This window comes from Salmo salar, chromosome 19 (genome assembly GCF_965601325.2).
Source record: "Salmo salar chromosome 19, fSalSal1, whole genome shotgun sequence".
In the NCBI taxonomy this organism is placed as follows: Eukaryota; Metazoa; Chordata; class Actinopteri; order Salmoniformes; family Salmonidae; genus Salmo; species Salmo salar.
Window position 1 is genome coordinate 52,658,673 of NC_138309.1, and position 24,360 is coordinate 52,683,032.

Here is a 24,360-nt window from a genome sequence, read left to right on the forward strand (position 1 = left end):
ATGTGCTTTCACCGAAAAGCTATTTTAAAATCGGACATAGCGAGTGCATAAATGAGTTCTGTATCTATAATTCTTAAAATAATTGTTATGTTTTTTGTGAACGTTTATCGTGAGTAATTTAGTAAATTCACCGGAAGTGTTCGGTGGGAATGCTAGTTCTGAACGTCACATGCTAATGTAAAAAGCTGGTTTTTGATATAAATATGAACTTGATTGAACAAAACATGCATGTATTGTATAACATAATGTCCTAGGCGTGTCATCTGATGAAGATCATCAAAGGTTAGTGCTGCATTTAGCTGTGGTTTTGTTTTGTGTGACATTATATGCTAGCTTGAAAAATGGGTGTCTGATTATTTCTGGCTGGGTACTCTTCTGTCATAATCTAATGTTTTGCTTTCGCTGTAAAGCCTTTTTGAAATCGGACAGTGTGGTTAGATAAAGGAGAGTCTTGTCTTTAAAATGGTGTAAAATAGTCATATGTTTGAAAAATGGACGTTTTTGGATTTTTGAGGAATTTGTCATTCGCGCCACGCCTATCATTGGATATTGGAGCAGGTGTTCCGCTAGCAGAACGTCTAGATGTAACATTGTTTTTCAACAGAATCGTCGGAATGAATACACCCCTGATCACCCGCACACACAGTTTACTTTCATAGCAGCCACATGCAAACAGCATCATCACTTTGCTCCTTGTATAATTCCTCCTCTCACATTATCCCTTTGCTTGCGGACTTCAATGCACAATACAACAGCTGTCTGTGACCAGGCAAAAACACCTCTAAAAGCTAAACCTTCATACCATAACCGCTAACCGCTACACATAGCCTACATCATTATCACCACATTAGCTAATATCATAGGAAACATAGCTACTAGAAATCTCTCTTTGAGTTAACCACTCACCACATTGTATGCACTGCATTGCTAGTTAACTGGAGTTTATGCTTTCAGAAATAGATTCATTCTCAGATCCTTTGATTGGGTGGACAACATCTCAGTTCATGCTGCAAGAGCTCTGATAGATTGGAAGTTGTCATAATTACTGTGTAAGTCTATGGAAGGGGGTGAGAACCATGAGCCTCCTAGGTTTTGCATTGAAGTCAATGTGACCAGAGGAGGATGGAAACTAGCTGTCCTCCAGCTACATGGTGCTACCCCAGAGAGTGCAGTTGAGGCTACTGTAGTCCTTATTGCAAAACAGTGTACTTTTAGTATATTGTTTGGTGACATATGTATATATTTAGTATATTTTTATCTAAAAAGGATTACTTTTTAAATATTTCTCTAGTTTAATGTGTATGAAATTCACTGAGTAGGATGGTCGTCCTCTGAGGAGCCTTCACTGGTGTTGATGTATTTAAAGTTATTATGTATTGAACTGGGAATCATTTCAAATGAATTGGTTCTGTTTTCTCCAGGTGTAACAATATTCAGTAAGACCACTTTATCACTAACACAACTCAGTCAACATTTAAACGTTAGAATCATTTTATTTGCTTGTTCCTATAGAGCTCTTATTTGAATTTAATACAGCCACCACTCACATTTTGTAAGGCCTGCGAGTTAACATTATGTACAAGCAACCGGTATGGTTATATCCTCATTAATGGTTAGATTTCATTTCGAAATCATGTGAATACATTATGCCATTTTATATATACTGCTCAAAGAAATAAAGGGAACACTTAAACAACACATCCTAGATCTGAATGAAAGAAATAATCTTATTAAATACTTTTTTCTTTGCATAGTTGAATGTGCTGACAACAAAATCACACAAAAATAATCAATGGAAATCCAATTTATCAACCCATGGAGGTCTGGATTTGGAGTCACACTCAAAATTAAAGTGGAAAACCACACTACAGGCTGATCCAACTTTGATGTAATGTCCTTAAAACAAGTCAAAATGAGGCTCAGTAGTGTGTGTGGCCTCCACGTGCATGTATGACCTCCATACAATGCCTGGGCATGCTCCTGATGAGGTGGTGGATTGTCTCCTGAGGGATCTCCTCCCAGACCTGGACTAAAGCGTCCGCCAACTCCTGGACAGTCTGTGGTGCAACGTGGCGTTGGTGGATGGAGCAAGACATGATGTCCCAGATGTGCTCAATTGGATTCAGATCTGGGGAACGGGCGGGCCAGTCCATAGCATCAATGCCTTCCTCTTGCAGGAACTGCTGACACACTCCAGCCACATGAGGTCTAGCATTGTCTTGCATTAGGAGGAACCCAGGGCCAACCGCACCAGCATATGGTCTCACAAGGGGTCTGAGGATCTCATCTCGGTACCTAATGGCAGTCAGGCTACCTCTGGCGATCACATGGAGGGCTGTGCGGCCCCCAAAGAAATGCCACCGAACACCATGACTGACCCAACGCCAAACCGGTCATGCTGGAGGATGTTGCAGGCAGCAGAACGTTCTCCACGGCGTCTCCAGACTCTGTCACGTCTGTCACGTGCTCAGTGTGAACCTGCTTTCATCTGTGAAGAGCACAGGGCGCCAGTGGCGAATTTGCCAATGTTGGTGTTCTCTGGCAAATGCCAAACGTCCTCCACGGTGTTGGGCTGTAAGCACAACCCCCACCTGTGGACGTCGGGCCCTCATACCACCCTCACGGAGTCTGTTTCTGACCGTTTGAGCAGACACATGCACATTTGTGGCCTGCTGGAGGTCATTTTGCAGGGCTCTGGCAGTGCTTCGCCTGCTCCTCCTTGCACAAAGGCGGAGGTAGCGGTCCTGCTGCTGGGTTGTTGCCCTCCTACGGCCTCCTCCACGTCTCCTGATGTACTGGCCTGTCTCCTGGTAGCGCCTCCATGCTCTGGACACTACGCTGACAGACACAGCAAACCTTCTTGCCACAGCTCGCATTGATGTGCCATCCTGGATGAGCTGCACTACCTGAGCCTCTTGTGTGGGTTGTAGACTCCGTCTCATGCTACCACTAGAGTGAAAGCACCGCCAGAATTCAAAAGTGACGAAAACATCAGCCAGGAAGCATAGGAACTGAGAAGTGGTCTGTGGTCCCCACCTGCAGAACCACTCCTTTATTGGGGGTGTCTTGCTAATTGCCTATAATTTCCACCTGTTGTCTATTCCATTTGTACAACAGCATGTGAAATTTATTGTCAATCAGTGTTGCTTCCTAAATGGACAGTTTGATTTCACAGAAGTGTGATTGACTTGGAGTTACATTGTGTTGTTTAAGTGTTCCCTTTATTTTTTTGAGCAGTGTACATAATCTTCTGGAAAGAATAATCTCTTTAAATGAAAACAAACAATAAGGGCTCATATTGATTTACATTTTGCATAATTCAAACATCATTTGTTCCAGATGTTTTGTTTAAGCAACAGAGCCACAATACGTGTGTAACGTGAAAACACAGGAGGAGTGTCTTTACCAATGTAGGCTATCTGCATGGTATGTCAACATGGATTGCAAAACAGATAGGGGACAGATGAGGACAGATACATTCTCTAAATTCTCATAGCTGAAACAGAGTTAACCCGTTCCAATTTCCATTCACAAACAACCCCACATACTGTATAACACCTTTATTCATCTTAGTACTTGTTACAAACAATAAGATAGCACATTCCTTAAATTCCTGAAGGGAGGGGGCTGTAATAGTCATGTTTTGACATACTGGAAAAAATTAAAGGCAATGTTGTTCTTTTAGTAAATACTTTATTACACAATGGGTGTGCAAATGCTCAACAACAAAAAAGGTTTCAAAGAGCTCTCAGGCACACCCAGACCCCTCCAACACAAAAACACACACCTGCACACACGTGCGCACACACAGGCATGGGAAGGTTACTTTCTAAATGTAGTCCGTTACAGTTACTAGTTACCCAAACTCAGTAACGGAATCTGATTACTTTGTTACTTTTGGATTACTTTCCCTTTAAGAGGCATTAGAAGAAGACAAAAAGGATCCATCAAAAGCATTTGGTGTGTTATCATAGTGGTCTCTGACTTGTGGTCAGACTCGCTCAAGTGGAACAAACTTAAACTTGCACCTTTTTTCGATGCTGAATTGAATGTCATTGAGAAAACAGAAAGCTATCATTTATTTTTTTTGCAAAACTCCTTTCTGAATTTAAAAGTAATCCAAGTTTCTCAAAAGTATCTGTAATCTGATTACAATATTTTTGCTGGTAACGTAACTGATTGCAGTTACAGATTTGTTTGTAATCAGATTACATGTAACTGATTGCATGTAATCAGTTACTCCCCAACCCTGCAGGCGCGCGCACACACACACAACATAAAACACTCAGTTTTCATAATTTGCCACACCCAATCAGATTACATGTAACTGATTGCATGTAATCAGTTACTCCCCAACCCCACGGGCGCACACACACATCATAAAACACTGTTTTCATAACATGCCACACCCAAAAGAACCTTGGACCACTCACTCCATAACATAACAAAGTGAAGTCAGAACAAAATGGAGGCTGGACTACCAGAAGTTTCAGTGGTCAATCAGAGGTTATGCCTAGTCTCTATAATCAAAGGCATCCCATGACATTTGGAAGTTAAAGTGGTCGCTCAGGGTCGTACAGGAATGCCAAAGTCCACGTGCAAGTCTCTGATATACAGTTCAGTGAGTACGCTATACGTAGCAATATACAGAGACTAGTGAAAGTCTACACACCCCTTACACAGTTTTTACATTTTGCTGCCTTCAATTTTTATGTAAAAAATTATTCAATTAGATTTTTCCCCTACTGATCTACACAACCTACTCCACAAAAAATATATACAATTTTCTAAATTAATACTAAATAAGAAAACAAAGGTCTCTTGACTGTGTAGGTCTTCACACTCCAGATTTCATAATTGGTGAAGTACTTTTAGCAGCAATTACAGTGAATCATTTTGAATTAGATTCCACCAACTTTGCACAACTTTTAGGGCAACATACATGTATTTCCATTGTTTTTGTCAATATTGCTCAAGCTCAGTCAGTTTTGTTGGGAGTCATTGATGGACAGCGATATTTAAGCCTCATCTCAGATTTTTTTAAGCAGATTTAAGTCAGCACTGAGACTAGACCACTAAGGAACACCCAGCACCTTTTGGAAAGCCATTCTGGTGTGTCTTTTGCATACAAATTTGTGCAACTGTCCCTAAAAATAAAACTCTATCCCAGGGTTAGGTTTTCAAAAGACTGAGGTAGGTTTTGCTCTAACTTTTTACCTGGGCTTTGCTCCTTTCATATTTCTTTTGATCCTGACAAACTCTGACTTTCAAACATATTTAAGGCAGCATTGAGACTGGACCACTCAGAAACACTCAACTCTTGGAAAGCCATTCTAGTGTTTCAAGTTTCTTTGATCCTGACGAACTCCTCAGCCACTGTCATTCCCAAAATATGATGCTGCCACTATAAAGATCATATTCAATATAGTGTTCTAACTACCATACTTGACCATTCCCTATACCCATCATGAGCTTGCTTCAACCTAGCCTACGAATGAACGTTTATAATGTAGGTGTGCATGTCAAGAAGCAAATTGGAGTAGACAAGGTGACAGCAGCGACACATTCAATACCGCCTTGCACACTCTTGCCTGCATCTAGCTGATCTAGGGTGTAATCATAAGGTGGCTTGGAGTTATTTCTTAACCTCCCCCGGCAGGTAACCTAGTGGTTACAGCGTTGGGCCAGTAACCTAGCAAGGTTGCTAGATCAAATCCCCATGCTGACAAGGAAAATAATCTGTCATTCTGCCCCTGAACAAGGCAGTTAACCCACTGTTCCCAGGCCGTCATTGTAAATAAGAATTTGTTCTTAACTGACTTGCCTAGTTAAATAAAGGTTACATTATGCCTGTATAAAAATGTGTCCCAGACATGCTCATGAATCGCATCGGTAACTGAGGTTCAATCATTGTTTGACATTCACTATCCAACTGAGGGACCTTAGACAGGGGGAGTTGTTATTCAATCACGAGAACCACTACTTTTGCAAACAGACGGATCTCATTCAACAAATTGTCATTTTTTTCATTAAAGTATTTGCTCCTAAAAGTATTTTAGATGTGCAGGAAGGGGTGTGAAGATCTTTGCAATCAAGACCTCTTCGTTTTTTATTAATTTCAGAAAATGTTACATTTTTCTTTCACGTTGAAAAAGTGAAGTGGCTTCAAAATACAAATGAAAATCAAATGTATTGGTCACATACACATATTTACCAGATATTATTGCGGGTGAAACTAAATGCTTGTGTAGATCCGTGGGAGAACGTCTCAACGTAATCCCTTTATAGTTTGAATTTTAAGGCAGCAAAATGTGAAAACGGTGCAAAGGTCTGTAGACTTTCACTAGGCACTGTACACGTCACGAAATACTGTACCTTCTTCACTAAGCAAGTGTTATAGGCACAACAGGAAAAGGCGGTACATCAGGATGTGAACGCAACGAACTCAACATCTCATCAGGTTAGACAAAACAGTTTAGAGAACAGTTTTAATGACGACAATGAAGCACGGCTGAATATATAGCATGGCCCAGGTCAGTAATCCAGTTCAATCAGGTTCTGAGTTACATATATTATTATTCGCCATGTTCTATACAGTAATGAAGCATAAAGCACATTTGAACATCTGTCCTAACGTACAGCTGAAAACTCCCACAGGTTGCATTGGAATTAAAAACAAAGATGTATGATGTTAGCTAAGTGAGTCTGGGTATGAGTCCAAGATGGCACCATATTCCCTATATAGTGCACTACTTTTGGCCAAAATCATGGGTCCTCGTCAAAAGTAGAGCACTATATAGGGAACAGCGTGATCTGTTCCAAAGTATCGTACTATAGGGAATAGGGTGCCATTTTAGACGCAGCCTGGGTGTATCGTTTGGATGAGAAGGATGGTCACGGGACCCTCTGAAGAGGGCAGGAAGGCAGAAGGGTATGCAGCACACAGCGGTTCACAGGCCAGCTATGCAGTTTCACTTGAAACCAAAATGCCATCATGAAATGTCATGAAATTTAACCAAGAGTTAACGGTAGGAGAATCAAATCTCCTTTCGACTAGAGTACTCAATACAGTACATCCAAAACATATTAAATTACAATCATAAAACACATACTGATTATTACAGGTAGGAAGTCAGGCATAAATGGACACCCTCTTTGATGAGAATGAAAACAGAAATGCTAGAATTAACTATTTTTAGATCTCTGAAAAAGTCCCTTCATGTAAAGGTTTGGAATCGCATGACTCACAAAGGACACTTTGTATCGCACCTGCTAGGCTAGTCCATGTCAGTGAGTCGGCTTTTCTGATGAAAAACATCTACTTTGTGAAGTTTCTGAGGATCATTTAGTACTGAATGCTTGGTCCCAAAGTTAACGGTTTCATTTAAACAGTGACAGAATTATAAGGCATGGAATAGGGAAGGAGAGACAGAATACTGCATTAAAGTGAATGCAGAGGAAGGATTTGGGGAACTGTCATTCCACTGCTACTGATAAAAAATATCCATTATGTAAAATGTTCTATGAGGTATTGCAGCGTATTATTACACAAAATCAACCCGCAACATTTTATGTCAAATTTAGCTACTGCTTAATGGTCAAAATTTCACAAATTGGCCAAACCAGTTGATATAGTAACTGCTTACTATTCACATGTACAGTAGGATAATACATTTGATTATATCTCAAATCATATCACAGAACAATAGGTTAGGATGATTGATTAGGAAAAAAAGTGTGAAGGCTAGTTGAAAGCTAATGCTCCTAATTTAAAGATCAATTTAACTACTTACATCTTGTAAAAATAAAATAACGAATATGGAACCAAAACACACATACGATCAGGGACCAGTAGCGTTTGGCTTAAGCACACAATATACAGTTAGGGTTTTTATAAACAGGAAGTACCACAAAGGTTTACTTTAAAGTGGCAAACAAAATGCCAACCTCATCTCCTCCAGCCTGTATTCATAATATTAAAAATCTGTTTTCTAAAACATCAGCAGACAAGGAGGAGGATAATTAGCAGAACCTCTTAAAACAGTTAAATTATTCAAATGGCTTTTCCCCATTTTGGCCAGTCAGTGGCTTGTCCACCATTTTGGCCAATCAGTGGCTTGTCCACCATTTCGGCCAATCAGTGGCTTTTCCACCATTTCGGCCAATCAGTGGCTTTTCCACCATTTTGGCCAGTCAGTGGCTTTTCCGGAACTGTAGAGCAGCAACGTCTTGTGGTGAGAGTTAGGGTTTCGTCTGCATCCGTCTGTCTGTCTTAAAGGTCGTCCGTCATTTTCAGTAGCTCCAGGAAGGCACCGACAGCCCCGAAATAACCCTGAAAAACACAGAGGGCTCAGGTCAGTTCATTATCTGATCAGGTATTTGACCAGGATATTATCATCAGCAACCTTGAGATTCCTGCTCAGCACCCAATTGTAACCTATCCAAACATACGCAGATGATCTGTTGTTTAACCTTTTCCTGGTACAATTAGGAGACTAAAACAACAACAAGTGTGCTGCTTGCATAAATGAAGCGTAATTATTTTCACACATACTATCCTCTCTGCACGCATTCTGACCTTTGAACTGAAGCATGGGGAAACATGTACCAGCCAGGTATTCGTTTGGGGTGGAGATAGCAGAAATGGAGGTGTCTAGAGATATGCCATATTATAACCTTGACTTAATTCCCTCATAATTCCATCACCTTTACGCACGAAGAAAGCATGAAAAAGGTTCCAAGTGGAAAAACACCAACTTTTCCCCCCCGATATAAATAACACCATTCTCCATGCACTGTAATTTACAAATTGATAAAAGCTATTGATAAGAAAGTAATCCGTCCAGATAAGATTGTAAATATAAATGATAATTGTTTCAGATCGACATTTTCTTATGATCGCTGGAGACAAATGTGAAGCCAGTCAGCGAACTGAAAAGCACAGTCAACGTAAGATGCTGTGACGTTAAGCAGAGTTTTTACTGTACGGCCTATTAGCTTGCAGGGACGAAACTTGGAGACGCAACCCAAATTGGTAGCCTACTGCAGCCTAGTTCACGTGATCACAGGGCATCGACATGAGCAATGTCGTGCCAAATTGAACCTTTGTCCACTCTCAAATGTTTAATTATATTCTTCAACTTTCTCTGTTTTCTATTTGTAGCCTATCACGTTAAATATTAACCACTATCGGTAGCCACCGTCAGTAATACCCACATACCACAGGAGGTTGGTGGCACCTTAATTGGGGAAGACGAGCTCATAGTAATGGCTGGAACGGAATGAATGGAATGGTAATCGAACTAATCAAACAAATGATTTCCATGTGTTTGATACCATTCCATTCACTCCATTCCAGCCGTCCTCTCCTCAGCAGCCTCCTGTGCCACATGCATTTATAACTGTCACTTAGTGTTAGTTTCAATTTGTAGCCTACATCATTCCATTGCATCATTAGTTGACCTTTCTTTCCTCTGTCAGGTCCGTGTGGTTGTGCATGAGAGTCACTAGCAATAGTGGATCATATTAGGCTAACATATTACAAGTTGTGCAATAATTTGGGACATGCAGCCTATTGGAATCACTATGGAACGCAGACCACACGTTGCAGTTTAAACCTGGAGCCTGCCACACGGTTCACGACGACTGGACCGTTGTCATCACAGTTCCATGATTAGTGAGGATTAGAGTAGATTTATAAAACTATTGTTCAACCCCTATTCTACACTTTTTCACCATCCAATATTTCATGGATTGAACAATTGAATATGGCAACTTTCAGGAAGAATCAAGCTGTATTTTGATTCACCAATATATGTTGTGCATACACGCTCTCCAAACCAGTTTTTCTTCATTCTTCATAAATACTTTCCGAACCCTAAATAATCTACAAGATCAGAGTATTTTTGCATCTACCAATTGGTGCGGAAACAGAGACGAATATACATATATTTAGATGGCTTTCTTTCATTGATCTCTAATATTCTGAAACCATTCTTTCAATTTATTCTTGTGAGTCTTGAGAAAAATCGAATTAAAAAGGTACACCATATTTAAAGGGATGGTTTTAGGCAAATGTACTGAAAACCCTATGGAATGAAAACTCCACGATAAAATCTATTGGCCAGCAAGTTGAAGGGTTTTTAGCGGGCGTAAGGGAGCCACACCCACAAAGCGTTTTAGACACCTGCACAAGGTAAGTTTAAATACTATTGAGCCAAGCCATAAGACTGCTGAACAATTAATCAAATGGCCACCCATACCATTTACATAGTCACTTTACCCCTACCTACATGTACAAATTACCTCGACTAACCTGTACCCCCGCACATTGACTCGGTACCGGTACCTCCGTATATAGCCTCGTTATTGTTATTTTATTGTGTTACTTTTTATTGTATTTTTTTATTTCGTTTATTTAGTAAATATTTTCTTAACTCTATTTCATGAACTGCCATGTTGGTTAAAGGCTTGTAAGTAATCATTTCACGGTAAGGTCTACTACACCTGTTGTATTCACCGCATTTGAAGTGCTTAAATAAAAACGCGTAAAAAAGCATAGATTTCCTAAGTCTGAATCGGCCCCTTTGAGTATAGAAACATCCCTCACACTACACATATTTTATAATAGCATTGTGAAGTGACTCAGTGACACTGCCCTTAGATCAACGCATTCCAATGAGCATATCGCAAACTACTTACCTCATGCTCTAAGAAGAGAGCTTTTAATTGTCCTTTGGACCAAAAATCCATGGCATAAGCAAGCAGCTTCGTTGAGACAGTATTGATTCTCAGGAAATTCCCAACAAACACCACTCTTTCAATTTTCTGAAAGACAACATTGAACCATTTGTAAACCAGACTTTTTTAGAATGACTGTTTCACAAAGCAAGATAGAATGAGATATTTTAAAAGTAAGATATGTCCACAAAAATATTTGTTTGAAGACCTTGGGCCTGCTCTCAGATTAATAGCATAGATGGGTGTCTGGCTGCCATCTAGAGCTCCCAAGTGGCGCAGCGGTCTAAGGCACTGCATCTCAGTGCTAGAGGCATCCCTACAGACCCTGGTTCGATCCCGGGCTGTATCACAACCGGCCATGATTGGGAGTCCCAAAGGGCAGCGCAGAACTGGCCCAGCGTCGTCCGGGTTAGGATTTGGCCTGGTGTAAAATAATAATTTGTTCTTAATAACTGACTTGCTAGTTAAATAAAATAATTAATATTAAATAGGGGAGAGAACCTGAAGTAACAGCAGCAGCAGCAGTAGAATCTGTCTTAAGCTTCAGTGACTCAGCAGCAAGGGAGAGAAAGGTTGAGCAATAGCCAATAACGAACGGCTCAACTTCTGTTAATTACATAGTTACGGGGCTGCCAGAATGACAAGACTACTCATTCTAAATAACAATCCACCAAAGCAAAAAAGCGGTGCACTGTGCAGGGACGTCATAAGACTTCCTCCAATTCATACACTGTACTCTACATGCATAGGTAGCTAGAAAGCTGAATAAAATGTACACAGTCCAAACACACCGAACTAAGAGGTTAAACGCACCAGAGCTCAGAAAAAGCCCCCCTAAGGTTCTATCTGCAAAAAGATGATTCTGAGATAATTGGCTTTAATGTTCCGAAACCTCATTGGTTTGAATGGTGTCAGCAATTTTATCTTGTACCCTTTTGAACTTAACAACATGAAATTAGCTATTTAGAGTACCATATACTGTCGGTAGAGAACATCGTACAGAACAAGGCTATATCAATAACTACATTTTGACAAAAATGCAGATAGAAACTTATAGTCTCAAGCTCTTGATTTGTGTCAGAAAGCACACTGTTGTTGTTCTGTGTGCTTTGATAGCCCTGTACAATGCTGCTTGATCTCCATGCCACAAGGCAACACTGTAAAGAAGCTGAAAGCACACAGAGTCCATTCCCATCATCCATCACACTGGCTGTCCACTTCACTCCTTTGTTTTATGATGAAAGAAAATAACTTTGTGAGAACTTTTACCCTTCTGTCACACCCCAGTGTGCTACAGGTAACTGATAAAATAAAGGAAACACAAACAGTGTTTCCATTATTCTTTTCAGTTACGTGTATAGTCACAGTATTAGAATGACTCAACGACGAAAACGGAATTTGATTGCTAATGTGACAACAATCTTTGCCTTTGTACCTCATTAACCGCACACATACGAGCAATAGAGCCAATGTTGTTGGTGATGGTGACGAGAGTGGCTCGGGCTAGGTCCTCCTTACTGATGCTGTCACGCTTCTCCTTGCTCATCATATGACCAAAACTGCAATAAATGAATTAATTGGGTTAGTTTCCATAATACTCTGTTTTCAAACCATACGGTTACTTGAGGTATTAGTTAAATTAAACTTCACCTAGATGCAACAGTAGACCCCTGGAGACCGAAGCGTTCATAGTCTCCTCCGTAGATGTCCTTCACCAGTTTGTCCACGTTGCTGCTGTCCCCCTTCGCCGCCATTTCCAGGGCCTCCTCAAAAGTCTCGCAGCCAGTCAGCAAGCAGCATAGGCCTAGGAACGTCCCACCTCCCAAACTGCGGGGGACAGGCAATTATGTGAGCTACTGCTCTATGGGTTGTACACATCTGTTTAGCTTGCAGGAAACAACCCACTGGGCACAGACATCATTTCTACGTCTAGTTTTGGTTTACATTTGGTTGAGTTGTCAACTAACGTGAATTCAATGTGAAAACAAAACAAAAATGGCACTGTGTCATTGGATTTAGGTAGAAGTTTGGTGAAAAAACTAAATTCCCTTTGATTACTTTTTTCAAATCCATAAATTTTTCCACTTTGATTCAACATTAAATAAGATTATATAAAAACATAGATTTTGTTGTTGAATTTACATGGAAACAACATTGATTCAACCAGTTTTTTCACAGTTGTAAAGTTATATTTGACTAAGTTATGAACCATGGTAACTTATCTACACTCAAAACATGAATACATCGAATACAGAAGGATGCGAGCAAAGGTATTGTGACAGAACTGTGTTATCACATCAAATACATACAGCTATCATGACATTGAATGACACATGATTACCTTAGTTTGCCTAGAAGCAACAGATTACATTTGTTTACCTGGTGCCTGTGACCCGTTTGTAGTTGTCCTTCGAATAGACTGCCAGCATGCTGACGCCTGAGCCAATGTTTACCAACAACATGGGGAAGGGGTTGTCAAGGCAACACGTTTTCTTGACACAGTTCTCACTCTCGGGGTCGGAGGGGTTCTCGAAAAAGTAGCACTCTGGATGGCCATTGAACCCCACAGAGTCCACATAGAGAAGACCCTGGATGAGACAGTCCAGTTCATCCAGCTTCTGGAGCTTTAGGTTGGCGATCTGGGAGATGGAAAGCAGAAGATGTATAAGACTATAGGGCAGGAGTAGAAACTGGAGTGGTTTTGATATGCAATGGTAACTGCTCCAAGTTTGAGCATGATCTGTCTGTAACTAGACCAGGCGAGTCTGAACCAACCACATACATCAACTCTCATCTAATCACATGAGAAACCATGTTGCCTTCAATGATCATGCCATGCAATCTTTAACTGACTAATGACACATGTAGTAACATGCAATAACAAACAAATTCACATCATCTGTCACTATCAGTCAGTCTCCCTGTCTGACAACACCCAATAGTTCCTCCAACCATCACACACCGTCCTAAAGTCGTCCTCAAACTTGTAGGCCCCTCCGCCAGTGGCGCAGAGTGTGGTGTGCAGGCTGGAGAAGTTCTTATCTCGGCCCATCTGGATGAAGCCTAGCATGTCCTGGGTGGGGAAGCGGATGAAGTGCAGGTTTCCCTTCCGGCCGCACATGGTTAGGTTCTTGAGCTCCAGGTGGACGTCGCGGATGCCTGTGTTGCCGTAGGCCACATTGGAGGTCAGGAAGTGGCGGATGCTCTTCAGGCTCTCCACCTCCTCCTCCTCTGCCGTGAAGTCCTTGGGCTCGAAGTAGACCAGCTTCACCAGGGTGCCGCCGATGTCCATCCCAAACCAGGGGAAGGCTGGAATAGAAAACAAAAGGTTTTTTAAGAGATGAATTGGAGCTTGGTCACCGTTGTCTGTAGAAAAGTTATGTTTAGCTCTTTAGAAGTTATGTAAAATTATGTTTCAACAAATGGATACACAAGCTCTCAAAAGAGAGGGCTCTAGTGTTATGTCTGTCACAACTAAGCTATTGCTCCATATAGGTCAGGCCTACCAATCAACCGTGCAGACCTATGTTGCATTTTCTATCTTGATTTCACTGAAGACGAAACCATCATGTCATACTATGCACACATCATATCTTATAAGCAATCACTGACATTTTCCTCTCTCTTTTGGAGAGAGGGAGGAAGGGAGGGAGGGAGAGGGGAGGAAGGGAGGGAGGGAGAGGGGAGGAAGGGGGTCCTCAAATTCACAGCAGTGTGTTCATTCTGCAACAAAAGCTGAGGGCTTTGTTGCCATGGAAACACCAGCATGGAGAGAAGATTGCCTGGAGAGTCTGCCCAACCCTCAATTTACTACTGAGTGTACAGTACAATGAATACTGTATGTAGTCAATACACAGGCAGGCAAACTGGTTCCTTCCCCCTGGCTTTTCAATCAATGGCACTTAATTTGACAGAGGGGTGTAAAGTCCCTTATGGCTCATTCCACAAACCAGACCGGTTACATTCAACTCTGTGCAAAGCTACAGAAAAACTGTAACCAAAACGCTCAGGTGTTTAAGAGTCCAATTTGAGATGTAATTGTTGATATCAGAGGTGTAATGGTGGTGTAATCTGGGTTGGACAATCAATTTCTAGTAGAGGAACCTGATCAAATTGATGTATTGATCTGTGTAAATGTGTGTGTATATACTCTGGAATCTTTACTGACTTAATCACCCGATTTCAATATATCGGTCAGTGGTGCTACAGACAGATCTTGCTTTGCAATCTGTCATTTTACAGAGGAGATATTTGACTGAATGCTTCCATTTATGCCACTCTACCACTCCTTCTCAGTTAATGTCTGAGCCCAGTCTCAATTGCTTTCGTGAGCTTTTTCTCTCACTGCCCTGAGTTTAAGACAAGGGTTTAGCTATCTTGGAATTAACAACATTTCCAAGAACTTTACTTTCAAGAATCTGATTTCTTCTTAACTTTTTGAAACATAAGAAATAGCGCAATAATATTTCCAATAACCTTTTTGAGGAATAGCAACTTTGCTTAACTTTCTTCTTAAGTCTATAGTTAAAGAAAAAATGACAGTTAAGACATTTCTTCTTACGGAGGTTTTGTGAATCTTGGCCCAGGGCTGTAACCAGGGCCCAGATTCACAAAACACTTCTTACGTAAAAACGTAAAAAAGTTCTTAAGAAACAAAAAGAAGTTCATAGGATAGTTTGTGAGTTCAATTCCTCAACAATATCTTAAGATTTTATGATTTTCTAACAACCTCAAATATCTCTTACAAATCTTCTTAAGATGTGTGTTGCTAGGCAACCATTTTAGCTAGCTATCTAGCTAGCAATGGCAATCATACTAGCATATGTCTTACTGAGACTACTGTTCTAAAACATGTTCTTGGGTTTAAAATAATCCATGCTGAAACTTGCAGATGAAGTTTGTGAGTGAATTAAACATGTTCAATTGCTTTCATTAGCTTTTTTCTCACTGCCCTGAGTTTAAGACAAGGGTTTAGCTATCTTGGAATTAACAACCTTTCCAATAACTTTTATTTTCAAGAATCTGATTTCTTCTTAACTTTTTGCTTAAGGAGAAACATAAGAAATAGTGCAAGTACATTTCCAATAACCTTTTTGTGGAATAGCAACTTTGCTTATCTTTCTTCATAAGTCTATAGTTATGGGAAAAATAACAGTTAAGAAGAAATGTTTTCCTAAGAAGGTTTTGTGAATCTGGGCCCTGGAAGCCAGGGCACCGTGACTGGCAGCACTTATAGGTGAAAGGTGTGTTTATTCCCCCACCCAGAGAGCAAAGTTCTCAGCAGCTAGTCAAAGTAGAGCCTTACAGTGGTCACACTCACATGAATGTGCAACAAAAGTCAAGGATTTAACGCCATACATTTTCATAGTTGAGTGACTGGCACAGCATAGCTCCATTTGCTATTCAGTTTCTTGCACATAAGGGGAACTACCAATAAGCCGACATCAGCAAAGCATATTATGCTTATTCGATTGATCATACTGGAGGGCAGAGGAGGCTGGTGGGAGGAGCTATAGGAGGACAGGCTCATTGAAATGGCTGTAATGGAATAATTGGAACGGTATCAACCGGATCAAACATATGGAAACCGCGATTGACTGTTCCATTGATTCCATTCCAGCCATTACAATGAGCCCGTCCTCCTATAGCTCATCCCACCAGCCTCCTCTGCTGGAGGGAAAACATGTGTATTCGTCTTCATGCCAAGTGCATTTGATCAACTTGCAGCTATTGTTCACAATCACTACTATTCAATGATATAGTACAAGCTGTCTGTTTGGATTCCAGACATATATGAACAGTGCCCAGAGGAACACAGACAAGCCAGCATAGCGTAGCAACCTCTTGGACTAATGGTTGAGCTGCATGCATTCACCACACAGATAATAAAACAGCCAAATCATTCCAGACGCCCGCCCAAAGTATATAGCATTGCAGTATTCAAGAAATTAGGAAAATTGCTGTTTGTCCGCTGAGATTTGATTCAGCCAAGGTAGCAAGAGATGTTAATAAGCAAATAAAAGTAAGCAAATAAGTACATTTCAGCCCTTTAAAATACAATACAGTAGAAACTCTTACCTGGTTTTTTAACAATAAGCTTCATTGTGATCCTCAGGTCAAAGTGCTTATGGTCAAAGAAACTTCAATCCAATACTTGGGCTATAAGTAGTAGTATCACTCAATCAGCCCTATTGCATTGTGGCATGATGTCGTCGCAGCAATAAAGCAGGCTACACTTAACTGACATGGTGAGTGACAAACTTGTTTTACAGTGTTACAGTGGAAACAGAGAAACATACTGTGCTGTTAATAAAGCTGGTTGCTCTGTTTGTTTCTTCAGCCAAGCCCCTTAAGCAAGTACTGACGGCTGATTGGTCAAAAGGAGCTGGCTGTCATATCAGCAGCGATTTCAGCACACCTCCTGACTTTGAAACGACCAATGAAATGGTTCAACGGACAACATCAAAGATCTCACAATAGCAAGGGGGAGGGAGGATACACCTCATGTTCTATTACCGGGAGTGTTACATTGTGTCAAATAATATGATTGTCGTATTAGTATATGATAAACATGTTTATAAACAATACATAATGACTTATTTATGGTGCTTGATTCTTATTATTTGTGCATTTCTCATAAATAGCTGGAATGTAGTTTGAGGATACAGGAATAGGCCTACAAATAATTTCTCCACAAACATAGGCCGACAGGCCGATTATTCGTTACAGAAGCAGTATACATTTGGGAATTGGGCGGGTAGACTTGCTTATTGACATTCTTGGCAAAGACTTGCAACACAAAGCGATATTCTATCATGCAGCAGCAAGTCTGACTGGTTCATTGTTTAATGGAAAAAGAGATGCCACCATAGAAAATCCAGGCGATCTTCACTTTCGATGTGTAATATCGGAAACACCGAATTATGTGCAATCAATGATTTGACAGAAAACCCTGCTGTGCTTGGCATTTATGACAGGATGCTTAGAAAGTGTAGGCAGACTTGACCGAATGTGTACAGCCGACATGACAGTTAGCATTGAGGCTCAAACATTGTTTTAAAATTGTATTCTACTTACGCGGTCTACTCTTCTTGCCAGAATCCATTCTTCTTCTGAGTCTACACCGCTTTGGAGGCGACCCATTACTATGGACGTCTTCCTGGACCTGAAGATCGTGGAAATGTTCAATTCCATTATGGCCACTACTACTACTACTACTACTACTACTACTACTACTACTACTACTACTACTACTATAACAGCCGCCACTGGTACTGGTTCCATTTGAACCTAAGGCACTGCAGCTCCCGTTGCCAGTTTGTGTAGGATGGAATCCATTTGTCAAACCATTATCTTGGCAAACGCCTGTTCTTTTCTGATCCGATGCTTTGCCATTAACGTTATCCATTTTTTGGGGCGCAGGGAAAGCACTAGCGGGCAGTTTCAGACAATTAATCCGCTTTCCTCCGCGATGTTTCTTCAAAAGGACCGATGTCAGGCTATTTGGTAAATATCTATTGCGACAGAAAATAATGATGGCCCTTGCGTCGAAGTGGATAGTGGAACAATGCAGCAACTGCTAGGACGTTCGGCTGAGGTCACTGTCGTTCATTTTGCTTCTTCATGCTCATCTCCTGCAGCAGCTTCCGAGTTAACCAGTCGGCAGCCTACGTCATTGTACAGGCTGTTTCGTAGATCCCCCAAATGTTCCCTGGGGGAAAATAATTACATTTTTAAACTTCACTTATTACCATCTCCCATGGTCCAAATCAGTTGAAGTTACACATGAACTGACTGGGCTAAATGGACAGTTTATTAGCCTACTGTGTAATTATCTTGTAGTGTAGCCTATCAAGAACTGGGCTAATTAATTGCATTGTTACGCTGTAAGCCTAATAGGAACAATGTCAATAGGCAACATTGTAGTCTACCTACAAGTAGGCCTAATAATTATATTGGTTACCCAGAAGCAAAACTCTCTCGCGAAAATATAATCTGTCCACGAGAGATTAGCCTAATAAGGACACAGGGGTTTCCCAGTAAAAAAAAACAACATAAATAGACAAAATAGCTACCCACATTTCTGAAGTCTTTAAAGTGGCAATCCGCAGACAATAACAATAACAAAGCCTGTTTCGGTAAAAACCTGAGGGATGACCATCCATTATATCAAAATTATAGTTTTAACCATGGTATGAGGCTATACAGTGTTTGTTTAGATTTACTTTGTTTACATACATTGGAGTGTAACAATCTTATATTTCGGGTTCTGATGGAGTATTGAGGTTGAACTAAATTAATTCGGCATATCAAAATTATATTCTTCAAGAATCAATATGTAGACCTATATAATTCATTTATAAGTCCCCCAAAAATGTATGCAGCAACTACAGATTGCCACTTTAAGATTACGCCCCTTGTCAGGTAAATATATCAATCCTAAATATAATAAAATCACTATTTGTCTGTGTGAAAAAATGTGGATATTGTAAAAACATTTTGACCTATAATAAAGCCTCAGGATGGCGCCAAAGTGCATAAATCTGATACTCTCTCGCGATCTCTCAATTAAATTCAATTCAAGGGGCTTTGTTGGCATGGGAAACATATGTTTACATTGCCAAAGCAAGTGAAATGGATAAAGAAAAGTGAAATAAACAATAAAAAGTCAACAGTTAACAGTAAATTATCTCTCTCTCTCCCTCTCTCACACACACATGCATGCACACACAAACACTAGCTATAATTTGTAAAATAATAGCAATAAGGTGTTGCTCCGTTCTAAAAACCCAAATAAACTGTAAACTTCTGTGAATAATTTCCAACTAGACTGTTTGTCACTAGTTAGCACAACCACAAAGTCAAAATTGTCTATATCCCAAAAATTCATGGTATTAATTTAAGGTTAGGGTTAGGCATACGGTTAGCAGTGTGGATAAGGTTAGGGTTAAGGTTATGTTAAATATCTGATTATAAGAAGAGAAATTGTAGAAATAGCCGGGGTTTAGCCATAATTATGACTTTGTGGCGACGATTAACTAGGCTAGCCTACACCTCTGCGGGTTCTTCTGACGTCACCCCGGTATATTTCCCTCTAGTCTAGCCGATACAACATTTCCAGAGTTCTTTGCTGCGCTAGCCACTCTCGTGATGGTCACCATTGAACCGCATTACATTTTACAATGTATTACAAACCAAGCTTGTTAACCGGAGTCTGTTTATCCTATTAATTTACTCTATCCCATTAACCTGCTGCCTTGGCGCGGCTGCATGGATAACGGTACTACAGAGACTGGTAATTTGGGGAAATTATGGAAAATACAAATGAATCAATGAAGTTGGGGGAATAATCCTTGTGCATTGATGGATTCCCAATGCATTATTAATAACGGATTAATATATAAGAATGGAACCAATTAAATCTTATTAATCTCATGAGATCATCTTTGACCAAAGACCTGATGAAGGAACTTGCCAGGACCAGTATGACTACAGCGGGGATGGATCTGCGTCTGCTGAGGGCGCACCAAACAACCACTGCAACTTTGCCAATTCTGAGCCCCACGGAAAATGACACGACATGCGGGATGCAGATTCTCAGCCACGGGAATGTGGAGAAGGTTCTTATCGGAGGAGTTCTCACTGTGCTCACTTTGCTCACCATTTGCGGGAACTTACTTGTGGTGATATCCGTGTGCTTTGTTAAGAAGCTGAAGCAGCCCTCCAATTATCTCATCGTCTCCCTGGCGGTCGCGGACCTGTCTATAGCGGTGGCGGTGATGCCTTTTGTCAGCATCACGGACCTCATCGGGGGGCAGTGGATCTTCGGACAGGTGTTCTGCAACGTTTTTATTGCCATGGACGTGATGTGTTGCACTGCATCAATCATGACCCTGTGTGTAATAAGCATAGACAGGTGAGTCAAGATGCAGTCTCGACTCCCTAATAAAACCAATAAATTGCAAATGTTCTTATTTTTTATTCCCCAAACCATTATTTATCCGGGTTAGTCTCATTTATAAGAAAAGTCAACAGCAATTAGCACCAATGAACAGATTTGCTTATGTTTTTTTTATTCAACCATTGATGAAAAATTGAGAATGGATTATTGTATCTATACCAACCCTGTCAACCCTATACCAGGGGTGACCAACCCGCCTCCTCTTGAGTTTCTGGGGGAAGGTGCAGGTTTTTACTGTAGCCCTGCTCTAACACACCTGCTTCTAATCAGCTGCTCATCAGGACCCTGATTAGCATAATCAGGTGCGTTAGAGAAGGGCTGGAGCAAAAGCCTGCACTGCAGCAGGCTGCACTGCAGCAGGAAGATGATTGGCCACCCTTTGATCTACAGTATACCAGGGGTATTCAACTCTTGCCCTAAGAGGTCCAAAGCCTGCTGGTTTTCTGGCGTACCTGATAATTAATTGCACCCACCTGATGTCCCAGGTAAGTCAGTCCCTGATTAGAGGGAAACTGAAAAAACACAGTGGAACTGGCTTCGAGGTCCATAGTTGAGTTTGAGGAATCTATACTATCCTGTGATTACTTTGTCAATCATATTACTTCCATCAGAGACTTCTCAATGTTTAAAACAAATCTCTTTGCCATTACAGGTACCTAGGCATAACTAAACCCTTGACCTACCCTGTGCGACAGAGTGGGAGATGCATGGCCAAAATAGTTCTGTCTGTGTGGCTGCTGTCAGCTTCCATCACCCTTCCCCCGTTGTTCGGCTGGGCCCAGAACGTCAACGACGACAAGGTGTGTCTAATCAGCCAGGACGTGGGCTACACTATCTATTCCACCGCTGTCGCGTTCTACATCCCCATGTCGGTGATGTTGATGATGTACTACAACATCTACCGAGCGGCCAAGGTGAGTGCCGCCAAGCACACCATCCAAGGCTTCCCCAAGGTGGAGGACGAATGCAACAGTGTTGACTGCGTGGCTGCGGCCCTTAAGCTCCAGAAGGAGGTAGAGGAGTGCGCCAGTTTCTCTCGTCTGCTGAAGAACGACAGGAAGAACATCTCCATCTTCAAACGGGAACAGAAGGCGGCCGCCACGCTGGGCATCGTGGTGGGGGCCTTCTCCGTCTGTTGGCTGCCCTTCTTCCTTCTGTCCACGGCCAGGCCCTTCATCTGCGAGCCGGAGTGTAGCTGCGTTCCCCTCTGGGTGGAGAGGTTCCTGCTCTGGCTGGGCTACGCCAACTCCCTCATCAACCCCTTCATCTACGCCTTCTTCAACAGGGACCTGAGGACCACCTACCGTAACATCCTACTCTGCAGGTACAGGAACATCAACCGCAAACTCTCCGCCGCCAGCATGCACGAGGCCCTCAAACTGGCTGAGAGACCAGATCTGGTGATCTAGCTAGAACAGTGTTTCTTAAACTTCTCGTTTCACTCACAGAGACCGGCAAGCTATGGTTTCGATGAAAAATTGTATTTGACATTTGACTAAATTGAGGCAGATAACCCTCTGGACCAGTCAGCAAACATTGCTCTAGACTGAGGAATCCTATTCAGTTCATGAGTAGAGGAAGGCTATATAAATGTATAGAAAAAAACTGTTATTATTGTTCACACCTGGCACACACAAGAACATTAGCTCCACATTTTGTCAGGTTATTGGGACAGACCCAAACCAACCGTCAGATTACAATGTTCCCTAAATCGATTATTTTCAATCGAGTGTTCTGATAGGCATTCTGAATGGCTGTTCTTCTGCATTTTAGAGCACACTGTCAGAAATTAAATGTTAGATGACGGTGAAATGCAGAGAACATTTTTAGATAGCATGGCACACTCTTGTATTGGATGAGAGGACAAATAATAGGCTATGGCTGTGGTAGGATAAATGACGCCGTCATGTTATTTTGTTAGATATATCACTGTGTATTTGGTACTTGAAAATCACACTCGATGCATAAAGTTTGTGTGAGAAATGTATTTAAAAAAAATAATAATAAGAAACATTTTAAAGTTAAACAATATGCACCACAGATGGTGAGCCATGGTTCCAGTTATGTATATTGAGTAACAGGAAAATTAATTGTTTTATGGTGTGTTCAATGAACCACCTTCGAAACCATTTGTGAAATTGTAATTATTATGTGTAGAATTTTGACCAAACTCAAAGTCATGCAACACAATTATGTTAGTAACATATTTATATCTGCTTGACAGTTGGTCATATGGACATATTTCGTCAAATGTACCATGCACTTTAGACACATAACTAGTTTTGAGCCTTCAGCAGGGCACTTAGCCCTAATTGCTCCTGTAAGTCGCTCTGGATAAATGTACATGTTGATATGATAAGAACTGGGATTAACCCTTCATTGTATAGCACATACTGTGAATATATTTGATCAATATATTAGTATTTGATCAATCATATTAAGCTAGGCCTTTTTCAAGTATACTGAAATATTCAATGTTCAATATATATTTCAAGTATATTCAAGTATATTGTAGAGAAAAACCTTATGTTGATCGGGATGACATTGGCCAAGGTTGACTAGGGTGAATAATCGTACATAAATGTTTGATTGTAATTGTTTTGATTCGTTCATTTATTCCAGATGTTTTTATTTTTATTTAAATAACATATCTGAGAACGAGAAGGAACAGGTTGTACAGTATGTAGGAACATTATATATTTTTAGTAGTAGTTTTGCTCTACCTTATAGTTTTGCGTTACACTATAAATCAAATGTAACTATTAGAAATGGTTTATATTTTACGTCAAAATACACTAGGTCAACACATCATGCTACAACTCTAAATTGTGTTAATTTGACAGTGACGTGCTAGACTCTGTGCTTGTTTCATGCCAAAGCTCAGTCAAACACTGTAGTAAATGTTGAAGCACCAAAAGGAACACAATGTACTAAAAGAGACCAGAGGATCATAGACGATCACAAGCTTTAATTTGGAAACATGCTGGGCTGGCCTCAGAGGGGATCAGTATTATTATTATAACCAAGGCATGAATTGTCTTACTAGGAGGGGGAGGGGGGCACTTGACTTCAGGGAACACACAGCTTCCACGTGAGTCATTGCATCTGAAGCAATTGGCTTGGCTATTTCTTTGAAGTGGTATTTGTTTTGAGGTGTGAATCATAGACCAGCGAGGGATAGCCTAGCTTATAGTATTTTTATAATCTTGTGGTTAAATCTAAAACTAAAACGTTCCTCTTATGCACCCTGTGGATCAGAAAAAAAAGCAATTAGGATTTAGACAAATCTGCTGTATGGGAGGATTTTGGCTAGCTCCATTCTCCTGTGCTAAGATGTGAACAGAGCTACCATTGAAACACATAGAAACTTAAAACAACTATGGCATCATGATGAGGCTGTGGAACTGAAAGATATTACCACAGATATTACCACAACTCGAAAACCACATGGGAGAACTATTAAAGCCATTTACAAAGCTTTCCAAAGGAAAGACTCGAGGAAAAAGTAATGGTTAGTCCTGTCATTTGTTGACTTCATTAGGCCTTAAATTAACATAATTTTGGTCTCTAGCTGACTGACAAAAATACTGCAATAGAAGTTGAAGGCCCTACAATGAATTTGTCTCTGATAATAAGCAGGCCTTGCACACTCTCCGGCC

General features: G+C 40.8%; 2 protein-coding genes across 3 annotated transcripts; one reads left to right on the top strand and one right to left on the bottom strand.

Annotated features, from left to right (window-relative positions):
• Positions 1–7,983: 7,983 nt before the first annotated feature.
• Positions 7,984–18,390, bottom strand: pank1b (pantothenate kinase 1b). Of its 2 annotated transcripts, none has more exons than XM_014158297.3 (7): positions 17,818–18,390; positions 13,703–14,049; positions 13,120–13,379; positions 12,391–12,567; positions 12,176–12,299; positions 10,702–10,827; positions 7,984–8,332 (listed from the first exon to the last, which is right to left on the bottom strand). In XM_014158297.3, exons 1-7 carry the CDS (start codon positions 18,146–18,148, stop codon positions 8,273–8,275), a joined length of 1,425 nt encoding a protein of 474 aa, XP_014013772.2. In that variant the 5' UTR covers positions 18,149–18,390; the 3' UTR covers positions 7,984–8,272. The 2 variants fall into 2 exon arrangements, with proteins under 2 accessions (XP_014013772.2, XP_014013773.1); XM_014158298.3 differs by lacking the exon at positions 17,818–18,390 and adding an exon at positions 16,819–17,055.
• Positions 18,391–19,581: 1,191 nt separating this feature from the next.
• Positions 19,582–23,816, top strand: LOC106579046 (5-hydroxytryptamine receptor 7-like). The gene is made up of 2 exons (XM_014158473.3): positions 19,582–20,656; positions 21,354–23,816. Exons 1-2 carry the CDS (start codon positions 20,175–20,177, stop codon positions 22,108–22,110), a joined length of 1,239 nt encoding a protein of 412 aa, XP_014013948.1. The 5' UTR covers positions 19,582–20,174; the 3' UTR covers positions 22,111–23,816.
• Positions 23,817–24,360: the final 544 nt, after the last annotated feature.

Bases quoted from the DNA above. Each gene is read 5' to 3' on its own strand.
- pank1b (XM_014158297.3), bottom strand. From the start codon at position 18,148: ATGGATAACGTTAATGGCAAAGCATCGGATCAGAAAAGAACAGGCGTT. The intron at 13,380-13,702 runs GTGTGTGATGGT...TCCATCTCCCAG, and splicing joins TTGAGGACGACTTTAGGACG to ATCGCCAACCTAAAGCTCCA. The intron at 10,828-12,175 runs GTACAAAGGCAA...GTTGTCTTTCAG, and splicing joins GTATGTGTGCGGTTAATGAG to AAAATTGAAAGAGTGGTGTT.
- LOC106579046 (XM_014158473.3), top strand. From the start codon at position 20,175: ATGAGATCATCTTTGACCAAAGACCTGATGAAGGAACTTGCCAGGACC. The intron at 20,657-21,353 runs GTGAGTCAAGAT...TTGCCATTACAG, and splicing joins TGTGTAATAAGCATAGACAG to GTACCTAGGCATAACTAAAC.